The 13,768-nt window shown below is 37.6% G+C and overlaps 1 protein-coding gene across 3 annotated transcripts in view; it reads right to left on the reverse strand.

Annotated features, from left to right (window-relative positions):
- Positions 1-1,007: 1,007 nt before the first annotated feature.
- Positions 1,008-13,768, reverse strand: part of GPCPD1 (glycerophosphocholine phosphodiesterase 1) — a 68,394-nt gene continuing 55,633 nt past the window's right edge. For all 3 annotated transcript variants that reach the window (XM_012188684.5, XM_012188683.5, XM_004014343.6), the window contains 4 exons: positions 13,357-13,493; positions 10,644-10,779; positions 10,102-10,262; positions 1,008-4,438 (listed from right to left, as the gene is read on the reverse strand). In XM_012188684.5, coding sequence (XP_012044074.1) covers positions 4,249-4,438; positions 10,102-10,262; positions 10,644-10,779; positions 13,357-13,493 — 624 coding nt within the window. In that variant the 3' untranslated portion in view covers positions 1,008-4,248. The remainder of the gene's footprint in view (positions 4,439-10,101; positions 10,263-10,643; positions 10,780-13,356; positions 13,494-13,768) is intronic.

Here is a 13,768-nt window from a genome sequence, read left to right on the forward strand (position 1 = left end):
TTTCCTTCTCTAGATCTTCTCAACCCAAGGGTCAAACCTGCATCTCCTGCATTGCTGGGCGGATTCCCTACCACTGAGCCACCAGTGGTTTATTATTCCTATACTAACATTACTTTCTTCGTTATTTAAAAGCTCATTTCACCATGTCATTTTCCTTAAAAATCCTCAATGAACTTTTATCTCCTACAAGGATGCAAGGCCTCTGACATCCCTAAATCCTTTTCCATTGTTGGGATGGCTCCATGATCCTCTCTGAACATACTACTTTGGCCTGACCACAAACTGACCACCACCCCATTCTGCACTGGCTTGAGAGCCTCATGAAAACTTTGTTCCAATCCATGAGCTCTCCTCCAATACATACTTGTGGATCTTAATCATATGCTTACTTTTAAACCATTTCAAATCCATTTCTCAATATATACCCACTAAGAGATTATTTTGATAATTTCCACTCATGAACACCAAATACTACATTACTTCTAGTATGTATACATTCTCTCTACCCCAAAAGTACATGATCCAAACCTAAAACAGAGTAAATCACTTGTATTCGACTCTAAATGATTAGAACTCCACTGTCAACCTAGAGTACCAAGCCAGTGATAATGCATGTGTGTGTGCAGTCAGGGTGTGGAGAGTCAAGGAACCAAGGTTAATGATGGTCCCTCAAGACTCATGAGCACTGGCCCCACAGGTCATGCAAGTCCTACCCAAGGCAGTACCTGATTCAGCCACCCACTGCAGGATATAGGTGTACTGCCCTAGAAAGGGACAGGCCTGGGAGAAAACTACCTTATCTGCCACTCATTCCCATGACTATCCTCATTCAGCACGGAGGAGAAAATTAGTTATGGTAGCCCATAAACTAAGTGACCCCAAGAAACTGGGGGTGGAGTGAGAACTCTGTGTTTAAATATGCCAACATACATGCACATGCATGCACACACACTCCAGACAACATGGCTGCACACCATACAAAAACATATGTATACTGTGAAACAATCTGAGTTAGGAAACTAGGATTGTAGTCTCCACCATTTATTCATCTAGTTCATATCTAAGTATAGAACACTATGTAGTGCTAGAAATGCAAAGAGGTCCTTGCCCTTAAGGGGCTTACAATCTTGTAAGGGAAATAGAACAGGCACATAAAAAGTGGGACTACAAGAAAGCATATGCTAACAAACGCCACAAAACTTCAGAGGGCAGCATTGTCCAAGAACATGGGACTAGGAGTCATAAAGCCCAGTTGTAGTCCCGACCCAGTAAGTCAGTTAATTTGTCTGGGTTTACTACCCCAGCTGCAAAATTGTGAGATTTAGAGGCTGGCTGTACTTGTTTGCATCATGATTCTGATCAAAAGCAGAAGAATGATTTTTGAGGAGGTGGCACCTGAGCTGAACGCAGAAGGAAGTCAAGGAAAGCGGTGCTGAGGTAGGCCTAAGTATGGGCTTCGGAGGGGAGAAGAAAGACAAATGTCACAAGGAGCAATGGGAGAGAGGTAAACAGGTGGCGGTGGCAGCCCTCAGGCACCACTGACACAGGAATGAACAACTGTGTTCCTCATATTTACATTCAGTTACAGTACATAATTCCAGATAATGGAAAAAAAATCAAAGAACAATGGCAGCATTTTATCAAACATTTGACTCGATTTCCAAAAAAATATAAAAATAATTTAACATTATACTTCTACATTTTAAATTGACATTAATAAACTATTCCAACTGCCAAAATGTAAACCAACTCACTGCCAAAATGTAAACCAACTCAAAGTTTACATTCTTAGTAAATTAAATCTCTTAACTCAAAAGTACATTTGATACAAATTATATTATCCTCAAAACTCCAACACTTCTTTTCTACTATGTCCCCATGCATTATGGAAATAAAAATTTGTAAACCGATGTCCCTACCCTTGAAGAGCCTGCAGCGTGGTGAGGCAAACATTAACTGTGTCTACCAAGAATGTACCGTGATGCATGACATGATCAAGGAATGAACATTCAGCCATGGAGTAAAAAAAGGTGGATTTATCCCTTCCTAAGTTTTGGCAAGGGTGCAGCAGAGAGGTCGATGAAGGGCTAAAGGAGAAATGAGTGTGAGCAGGGAGAAAGTATCAGGGGCAGAAAAGGCTTCCAGGCAAGGCACATGGCTACAGACAGGGAGCAGTGTGGGAATACGGCATGGCGAGGGCCCAACACAGGCACAGTGTAGCTAGAGCAGAGTATATGGGGCAACAGCTGGTGATATGGAAGCCAGGACTTAGTCCTATAACAAGGGAAGCTACTGCTAGCTATGAGTTAATCATCTACTAACCCTGGTGTTTATAAGGTCAGAAAGAGACAGGAGAAAGTGAGCAGTGAGGTTCTGTCCTTGTCACAAGCAGCGGCTGTAAGCTCTACTCAGCAAATTGTACTGTTGAGGAAACTGACCCCTACATCACTTCCTTTCCTGTTCCTCTTCTTTCCATTCATGATCTGCAAGTCTTCAAAATGGAGCTGAACTAAAAGGCACAGGGGAAGAGCCAACAAACAGGACTAGAAATACACATATGGCTAATCAAGTTATCATAAAGTAATGGTAACTGCATTATACCAGGTCTGTAGATCAAAAAAAGTAATTCTTTTTCAGAAGTTTTCTAAAAGTGCCTAATTCACACCAAGTTAATTTCCACACAAAGTGTTGCGAAATCTCTTTCAACATGAGAAAAGTATATAAAATCCCTGCAGAAAACTCTATTTCCTAAACTATTTTCCATTAAATATCAGTGTTACAAACAGTACCATAGGATTTTAAAGCCTATCTTCACACAATTAAGATCTGACCAAAACTGCACTACTCAGCTTTAAAAAGTAAAGATACAACATACAACCCAAGTTTTAGGTTCTCAGCTATTACCAAATCGTATCAGTAATGAATAAACTGCCTACATGAAGTAAAAGCTGTATGCAAATAAGCCATCCTTTCAGGTTGGACACTAAATTCCAGTATCTCATAATAATAGTAAAGGACCAATTCTACACAAGTAACATCTTGAAATTTCATTTTATAATGAAGAAAATAAATCTGTGTATTTTATTTAACATTCACTCATAAGTTAGTTATGCCAAAACAATCTGCTTCTAATGAAAGAAACCTTTTTATAATCCTAATAATATGCATACACATACAGTAGAATCTTCTACATTTCTAAATAAATTACATGCATGATATTCATTAACCAATAAAGAATACCAATGAGAATTCAGGACATTTATTTTTTGCACAGGGTTTTATCTACTGTACAACACACACATACATAAAACAAATTCACAAAGCAATGGTGTGTAATAGGTAGTGAGAGACACACTTAAGCATATTTAACATGCCTACAGACAACTTTTTTTTCCTTTTTTTTTAGGCAACAAAATATTTTTTCAGTCCTTGACACCTTCTCACACTCACCTAGCACCACAGATGCAAGGACTTACAGTAAACATGTAGTCTCATGCTTAAAACAGAAAGCATGCATTCAATAGAATTTATACATTATTATCTATTGTATGAAGTCTGCAATCCATACTTATAATATTTTGTACATTAAGTTACCCTGCAGCTTTCTGGAATTTTAATATTTATGCAAAATAACTTCTGAAAGATTTATGAAACAAGTTTTCAAGGATCACCTTTAGGCTATTTACACAGGTATTGGTTTGGTTAAATGGGAAAATGGCAGCAGCCTCAAGGTTCATACTGAATGAAAATGGTGTGCATGTCAATTCATGTGAAAAATACATTATACACATAGATGGCACAAAGGTTTGTGCAGTTGGAATCACCAGTGCAAATACATGCATTTGAGGTACTTATTTTTCCCATGGTCAGGTATAATTATGCATAGTCATGGTCTTCTGAGTGCTAAGTATTTCTGACCTGATCAAATAAAAAGCTGTAGTAAGTGTAAATATGAGATATTTATATAGCTAATTCCAAAATCTATGTTTAACATTATCCATTTACATATTTAAAGTATTTACCAACAAATAAATATTCTCATTGTAAAGAGACTGACTGGTAATTATACCTGGCCAAGTGATTTAAATAGCATACTTGAAATTCTAGCAAGAACCGTAATGAAATAGAAAATACTTCATTATTGCTTCATTGGACTGAAAACCTAAAAGGCATAAACAGTGCTTAGTGATGAAAAGTGACTACCCAGAATAGCGGTGCATGCCCCAAATGGTCTCCACCCAGTAAACACTAAGCACTCTCCACATTATCAATGCCATTGGCATCCACAAGAATGTCAGGCTCCCCACACAAAGATGAGGGAACAAAGCGGCTAACAGTAGGACACAAACAGCTCTTAAGCTCTGGTAATTCTTGCTTCAGGCGTTCCAACTGCTCCACTTGGAATATATTTGGCTGTTCAGGCATCCAATCATATATCCTATGATGAGACAAACACAAAACATAAAATAGGTAATTTTATGGCTTACTTAGGATCTCACAACCTACAGAATGCCTAGAACACCTATACTACAAAGTCTTTTAATTTTTTCTTTAAAAGATATAAGCATCAGTTTTATTTAAAAACATTTCTCTTCTTCCAGTCTACTCACTGCCTTTTTGCAACCCTGAAGCAAAAGAGCTGATTATAAATTGAATCAGAAAATGAAATCTGTAGCTTACTAGTGATTCTTCAAGTATCTTTTCTCCAATCAGCAATGCCTTATCTGACAGATGGGAAGTTACTACAAGGTAGAGTTGGAATTCATACCTGATTCTGACTTCAAGCAACTAAAGATCAAGATGAAAAGGACTGCTCCGGACTTCCCTGGCAGTTCTGCAGTTAAGAACCCACATTTCCACTGCAGGGTACATGGGTTCCAGCCCTGGCTGGGGAATTAAGATCCCACATGCCACATGATGCAGCCAAAACATTAAGATTAAATTATAAAATTAAAAAAAAAAAAAAAAAGGACTCAGCAGTGTGAAAATTATGCTAAAGCTATGTAGTACTAACAGATGTATCTAGAGTTGAGAGCCCCAAGTGACAATAATGGTACTAGCATTGCCCACCAGCACAGCAAGGCAGACCTTTCATTGTTTAAATGTAAAAAACCAGACAATTTACATGAGGCACTAACTCTTTATGACATCAAGCCACTCAGCAGTGCTCAGACTGTTTGCAACACCATGGACTGTAGCCTGCCAGGCTCCTCTGTCCATGGGATTTTCCAAGCAAGAATACTGTCCTCCAGGGGATCTTCCCAACCCAGGGACTGAACCCAAATCTCCTGCGTCTCTTGCATTGGCAGGTGGATTCTCTACCACTGCGCCACCTGGGAAACTACTATGGCATCAGAATAGGGAGAATTTTCTTAAAACAAGATTTTTCAAGTATTGATTTTATGAAATATTTCACTATTCTAACACAAAGACTTAATTAAAGGCATGTATAAAATAATGAAAAGTGATCTCTGGATCAGGATATCAGACTGAATACAAGCACCTAAGTTCATACCCTATATCCTGTTAGAAATAAAATAAGGGTATTGAGAGAAAATTCACTAAATATGAGAAAAAACAAAGAGACACAGCAACAAAATTTTGGAAGCTGGAAAACAGATGGATAAGTAATAAAGTACTTCAATTAGCAGAACAGCAAAGTCCAAACCACAAGCTAGTAGTTGAAAAAATGAAAAGGGTGCATTAAAAGTAGCCCAAACTCCTCCGGAACTGGGTAGGGGGAGGAAGGGGCTCAAAGATGGGAGGATGGGGTGAAGGTTGAGCAGCAGCAAGTGGTTCCCCCCTCCATTTAACTCCCTGCTGTGGAGGCTGCCCCTGCCCTACTTGGTCCAGCCTGAATGAGGGAGAAGACTACATGAGAAGAGTCTGAGACATTTTATGAAATAGCCATCAGCATCAGGAAAATTAGAGATGGTACAAATACAACAAATTCTAAACACAGAGACCTGCCCTTCTTCACCCATCTCTCTTTCCTCACTTGACTCCAAGAAACTGAGCAGCCAGACTTGTATCCTCTAAGTACAAAATACTACAGTCTTCTATGAGCAATCTGACCAATCAAAAAGCAAAGTTTTTAATCTAATGATAGATGTGTGACCAAAGGGGTCACACAGATTACTGCACAATGATATTTCACAAGCCATATTCATACACTCAAGAGTTTCCAACAAGCTTTTTAGATTCCAATTCCTTAACCAAGGATTTCTAAATATCTGAGGAAAGCTTCTAACACGTAAGATAGTGAGCAAAAGAGAAGAAAAAAATTTTTTTCTAAGTGATCCTTAATGATTTCAGATAGCAATTTCATCAAATGAGAACAGAAATTTTTAAATACATATAGAAAAAAAGAGCGTTCAGAGGAAAAAAGACAGTTCTTGAAAATTAAAAGCACAACAGCAGATACGAAAAACTCAACAGGATCAGCGGACACAAGGTTGAGGAAATCTCTGAAAGTAGAACAAAAAGACAAAGATATAAAATAGGAAAAAAGCTAAGAATTTAAATCTGGTCAAAGAGTATGTAATATACAAATGAAAGGATTTCTATAAAGAAAAACAAAAGGGATACCAAGTGCATAGCAGACCCACAAGACCATCTTTCTGAAAATTTAGAACACTAGAGACAAAAGCGAAGATTCTCCAGACTTCAGGAAAACAAACAAATCACATGTGAGGGAGTAGGAATCAACATGGTTTCACATTTCTTAACAGCACAATGGAATTGTGAAGATAATGGAGAAAGAAATGCTTTTAAAAGTCTAAAAAAATGATTTCTAACATGGAATTTCATGCCCAGCCATTTCCAGACATGCAAGTTTTCAGACTTTCCATCCTCCTTTCTCAAGAAGATACTGAACTATATGTTCGATAAAAACGACAGTAAAGCGAGAGAGAAAAAGATCTGGACTACAGGAAACAGGAGCTCTGACCTAAGAACTGTTGCTCAGCATGGCAGTTGTACCCAACAGGAGTCAAGCAATGTTACTGAAGAAGACTGACTGGATGGACAGGCTTGCTGTGGGCTAGCACTCAAAAGAGCCCCTGTAGCTTTGAAACCTACAGAATGCCCTGAACCATTTAACATCTGTTGATTCAGTTTCCACTCTACTTGACAGGTTTATTTTGGGCTGGCCTACTCCTGAGAACTCTTAGGAGGCTCCAGTGAGCAGAGAACAAGCACAGAACAGCCCGCTCCACTTGCCCATATTCCTATTATACTTCCAATGCCTAATCCACAGACAAATGCCTGATGCTGAGCTAGAGACCCAGCGGGTCACAAAATTAATCCAGAAAGTTAAAACTAGCATAGAAAAGGTGCAAGCCAATGGCACAATCATTTAAAAAGCACACATACATAAATACTCAGAGACCATTATCTTTTTAACTCATTTAATAGTTTCAGGTCGGAGAAGGCAATGGCACCCCACTCCAGTACTCTTGCCTGGAGAATCCCAGGGACGGGGGAGCCTGGTGGGCTGCCGTCTATGGGGTCGCACAGAGTCGGACACGACTGGAGCGACTTAGCAGCAGCAACAGCAATAGTTTCAGGTACGCACTTGTAGATTAAATATCTACATGTGAACTAGGTTGCTATGTAAAATGCATTTAAAACTGGGTTTGGGGTCAACAGGTTTAAGTAAGTCATTCCCCTAAAGAAACTTATACACATAACCTGGTCAACAATATTTACAACAAACAGTGTAACACCAAACTTTGGCAACCACCTCAACATTCTCCAATAGTAGAATAAATTGTGGTAGAATCATAGAGCCATGAAGAGAAACATATCATAACATGCAACAAATGGGTTGACTTTAAGAATGTAACAAGCAGGGAAAGAGTACAAATAAAGTTTAAAGCCATGAAAAACTAAATGTTATATTGTCTGCTGCTACCAAGAATTTAAAAAAATTTGAGAATAACCTGATAATCAGTTATATCTGAGGGAGGGGGTAAGGGAATATAATTAGAGAGGGGCACACAAGGGAGTTCATATCTAATAATAATGTTCTTTAAATGTGGGTTCTGTTACTGAATTATTTTAAATAATTTGAGCAGACACAGTATACAAAGAGGAAACATTGCTCAATTTACTGTATGAGGCAAGTATTATCCTCAAGTCAAAATTAGACAATCATTTGATAAAGGTAAATTAAAGGCCATTTTCGTCATTACTACAAATGCAGAAATTCCAAATATCAGTAAATTAAGCATAGCAGCTTATATAAGATAATACATCACAAAACCATGATTAAATCTAAAATCTGTATTAATGCCTTTGTAAAATTAGAACTGGTTTTGACAAATTAAAAACACATCACAATTTCCCCTCATGTAAAATGAAACAAAGATTCTTAATCATTTAGATCTTCAATATGTCTAAATTTGATAATGAAAAAATAACAGCAATAAGCACCTTAAATACCGTAAGAAACAGTTTAAAAAAAAATTTACACAGGAACTCAGAGACAATGAAAGAGATAGGAAAGATTGCTAGGTTTTTCTTGGTTGCACCTCATTGCTTGCAGGATCTTAGTTGCCCAACCAGGAACTGAACTTAAGCCACTGGCAATGAAAGCACTAACTTCTAACCATAGAATGCGAGGGAATTCCCAGGACTGTTAAGTTTTTATTATTAGTCTTGAACTATTTGAAATATGTACACATACACACACACACACACACACACACAGAAGACACATATATATTTAGTTCATATATATAAGTATGGTTGATTATAAATATACATGTAATACTTTGACTAAAATTCTTTAAAAAAGAAGAAAAAACTTCCAAGAATAATAAAAACTGACTCTAACCCAGTTCACATCTCACCTCTCATTGGGCCCAAGCAGAAGCGCAGTGCTGGGTCACCTAAACATCCTCCACACACACCCTCAACACAGTCCTGCCCTGGTGCCTGCTCCCACCTCTGCCTAAAACGCAAAATCTGTCACAGCAAATTTCACCACCACCACCCATGCTCAAATCTATCTCTTGCTTCCTCTTTAAAATTATTTTTGTTGACCCTGTGCCACGAAGCACTCACTCTGTTTTGGCTTTTTATATATATCACACAGTATCTTCCTGTTTTCCTTGCAAGGTTAGTGTTTGCTACAACCAAGTAGGGCCCTTTAGATGAAGGATCTGACTAAAATTTCTATACTCTACAACAGCTGTACATGATATAATCTCACAATATACTTTTCTTACCTGAAAATGTTTGCAATCATTCCTTCCTCCTCCTCCTCAAAGAAATATTCCCTCAAAATTTGCTAAAGACTTTCATCATATTACAACTTAAAATTTTTAATTTTCCTTTAATTAGACGGAAACATCTAATAGAAAGAATCATGAATTATGCAGCTTAAAGAAATATTAGCCAATACCTTAAAAGGCAGGCATTATCCGGGTTGTAGTAAGACAACACTAATACAGACAAATAGCGGGGGTGGGGAAAGCTTTATTAAGCAAGCAATATAACTTTATAGAACAAACAGTAATATGAACTAAATCCAAGGACTGTATTTTTTTAAAGCAGGTCTGGTAACAAATTTTATCACTTACTTGATGCTGCTCAAGTATTAGTAAGCCCACTAAACCCCCTCAGCAGAGTAAACCTTCTAACCCGAGATTTTTTTACACTAAACAACCTTTTCATCTCTCAGAGATCTCAGACTTACATTTTAAACAACCAGCAAATTTATTTAAAAACAAATTATTTAAGCTATTGTATTGTTCCAAAAATTGGCAATACCAAAGTGTACAAAACAGGTAAAGCCTTGCCCTCATGGAGGATATTTGGGGATGTACAAAGTATGAAAAGCCACAGAACTGGATGAGACCACCAAGAAAGTTCATACAGACAGAGAACAGGTTTAGGGCAAACAGCCACCTCCAACTACAAGATGAGTCAATGTATCCTCTAGGTTAGTGAGCAATCTGAATTTTTAACAAACTTCCCAAGTGACTGTGCTATACTCCAAATTGAAAAAATTTCACTGACAAATAAATGTTAAGATAATTATACTACTTCTCCTCTTCTAACAATCCATGAAAATTTTTCATAAAAAACAAATACCTATCATAAATTAGACCATTAACTCCAAATTCCTTTAATTTCTTTCTGTTTTCAGGATCATTGGTATCATCGCCCCAGCAGAATATGACCAGTCCCTTAGCTTTTGCTTCTTGAATATAGGACGGATTTCTAAGTAGGTCTTCAGTATGTGCATTTATCCCCTAAAAGATGAAAAACAAGTTACTAATGAAAAAGTAACATTAACTACAAATTAAAATGGTCATACTCTATATTAGTATTCTGTAAAGTAGAATGGACAGGGAAGGAAAACGTTAGCATTTTTTCTTCCAATTTAATAAATCAAACAAGTTTAGATGATTCATAAAACCCACTCAGAACACTGAACTACAAAACATACTTAAACCAAGGCCTGCAAAAAAATTTTTGTCAGTAGTGGTCATTTAACTGCTTCACGTAGAGCTATCTGCACATTACACATAAGTCAAAACTAACCACTCAGACGTTAAAGTAATATATAATTTTACTATAACTCTAAAACATTTTTCAAAAACTAAATATTAAAAAATTCAAGCATAGCTTACCAGTAGATTTTCAAATTGTGCAAAGCTCATTGCAATGGGAGTTGTCCGAGATCTGAGGTCCATGAGTTCAGGGTAAATATCAGATTTCCCCTGAGTCAAAAATAATATGGGATATTTGTTCTGCTTTTGCCGAACCCTAAAAAAGAAATTTAAAAAATATTTTTCACTGGGCAGATAACCATAACATATTGCTTTCAAATTTGAGAAAATACTAAAAATATAAACAAAAAGAAATTAAAGGCATACTCGTTACAGAAGTATAACAAACATTAACATATATTGCCTGTAAGTTAAAAAAAATAAAAGAAAAAATTAAATTATTCTATACAAGAGCTAAAATGCTCACATAAATGGGCAAAAAAAACCCAAAAACCCTGAAGGATTACAATTCCGTAAGGAGGATTTCATATGTCCGTAAAATGAAACACAGGGTGTGAGGTACTTCAACCCAGTGGTATACAAGACATCTCAGTTCAGTTCAGTGGCTCAGAAGTGTTGGACTCTTTGTGACTCCATCAATCGCAGCATGCCAGGCCTCCCTATCCATCACCAACTTCTGGAGTTCACTCAGACTCACGGCCATCGAGTCAGTGATGCCATCCAGCCATCTCATCCTCGGTCATCCCCTTCTCCTCCTGCCCCCAATCCCTCCCAGTGTCAGTCTTTTCCAATGAGTCAACTCTTCGCATGAGGTGGCCAAAGTACTGGAGTTTCAGCTTTAGCATCATTTCTTTCAAAGAAATCCCAAGGCTGATTTCCTTCAGAATGGACTAGCTGGATCTCCTTGCAGTCCAAGGGACTCAAGAGTCTTCTCCAACACCACAGCTCAAACGCATCAATTCTTCGGCACTCAGCCTTTTTCACAGTCTAACTCTCACATCCATACATAACCACAGGAAAAACCATAGCCTTGACTATAATGTACTGCTTTTGAATATGCTATCTAGGTTGATCATAACTTTTCTTCCAAGGAGTATGCGTCTTTTAATTTCATGGCTGCAGTCACCATCTACAGTGATTTTGGAGCCCCCCCAAAATAAATTCTGACACTGTTTCCACTGTTTTCCCATCTATTTGCCATAAAGTGATGGGACCAGATGCCATGATCTTCGTTTTCTGAATGTTGAGCTTTAACCCAACTTTTTCACTCTCCTCTTTCACTTTCATCAAGAGGCTTTTAGTTCCTCTTCACTTTCTGCCATCTGCATACCTGAGATTATTGATATTTCTCCCGGCAATCTTGATTCCAGCTTGTGTTTCTTCTAGTCCAGCATTTCTCATGATGTACTCTGCATAGAAGTTAAATAAGCAGGGTGACAATATACATCCTTGACGTACTCCTTTTCCTATTTGGAACCAGTCTGTTGTTCCATGGCCAGTTCTAACTGTTGCTTCCTGACCTGCATACAGGTTTCTCAAGAGGCAGGGCAGGTGGTCTGGTATTCCCATCTCTTTTAGAATTTTCCAGTTTATTGTGATCCACACAGTCAAAGGCTTTGGCATAGTCAATAAAGCAGAAATAGATGTTTCTCTGGAACTCTCTTGCTTTTTCCATGATCCAGCAGATGCTGACAATTTGATCTCTGGTTCCTCTGCCTTTTCTAAAACCAGCTTCTCCATCTGGAAGTTCATGGTTCACGTATTGCCGAAGCCTGGCTTGGAGAATTTTGAGCATTACTTTACTAGCATGTGAGATGAGTGCAATTGTGTGTTAGTTTGAGCATTCTCTGGCATTGCCTTTCTTTGGGATTGGAATGAAAACTGACTTTTTCCAGTCCTGTGGCCGCTGCTGAGTTTTCCAAATTTGCTGGCAGATTGAGTGCAGCACTTTCACAGCATCATCTTTCAAGATTTGAAATAGCTCAACTGGAATTCCATCACCTCCACTAGCTTTGTTCGTAGTGATGTTTTCTAAGGCCCACTTGACTTCACATACCAGGATATCTGGCTCTAGGTGAGTGATCACACCATCGTGATGATCCGGGTCGTGAAGATCTTTTTTGTACAGTTTTTCCGTGTATTCTTGCCACCTCTTCTTAATATCGTCTGCTTCTGTTAGGTCCATACCATTTCTGTCCTTTATCGAGCCCATCTTTGCATGAAATGTTCCCTTGGTATCTCTAATTTTCTTGAAGAGATCTCTAGTCTTTCCCATTCTGTTGTTTTCCTCTATTTCTTTGCATTGATCGCTGAAGAAGGCTTTCTTATCTCTACTTGGTATTCTTCGGCACTCTGTATTCAGATACTTATATCTTTCCTTTTTTCCTTTACTTTTTCACTTCTCTTCTTTTCACAGCTATTAAAGGCCTCCCCAGACAGCCATTTTGCTTTTTTGCATTTCTTTTCCATGGGGATGGTCTTGATCCCTGTCTCCTGTACAATGTCACGAACCTCATTCCATAGTTCATCAGGCACTCTTATCTATCAGATCTAGTCCCTTAAATCTATTTCTCACTTCCACTGTATAATCATAAGGGATTTGATTTAGGTCATACCTGAATGGTCTAGCAGTTTTCCCTACTTTCTTCAATTTAATTCTGAATTTGGTAATAAGGAGTTCATGTAGGGAATATATAAAATGCAATACAGAAAACAAATCAAAGGTGAAGGCTGAAAACTTCCTCACCTCCTACTGCAGTAAAACTACTCTAAATCCTAGCTATAGTCTAAGTATATAGGAGAAATAAGTATATAGGAGAAGAAAACTACTTACATTGTGCAAATATCTGCATCAAATGAAGAAAATACTATTCTCCTCTTCCCAGAATTTTCTAAAACAGTTTTTAAAATTATATCCAAAAACAGATTCATGTCAAAATATGTTGATAAGTTACCATCCCACATTCCATCCTATGGAACAATAGGAAAACAAACATCATTAAATACCCTAGAATCACAGTACTAAGAAAAATTCTTGAGAATAGTCCAACTGGTATTTTACAGATAAGGAAAGCAAAGGCCTATGTGAATTATTATAATTAGGTATAGATGCTTTCATACAAAGTGATTATAATACCAATTGACTTTTGCTTTAATGAAGTTTAACAAAATGAAAGCTAATATTCTAGAAATCTGAAATCTGCTGTGACTTTAATATATTTTTATATAATCTTCATAAACTGTAA

This window comes from Ovis aries, chromosome 13 (genome assembly GCF_016772045.2).
Source record: "Ovis aries strain OAR_USU_Benz2616 breed Rambouillet chromosome 13, ARS-UI_Ramb_v3.0, whole genome shotgun sequence".
Lineage (NCBI taxonomy): Eukaryota > Metazoa > Chordata > Mammalia > Artiodactyla > Bovidae > Ovis > Ovis aries.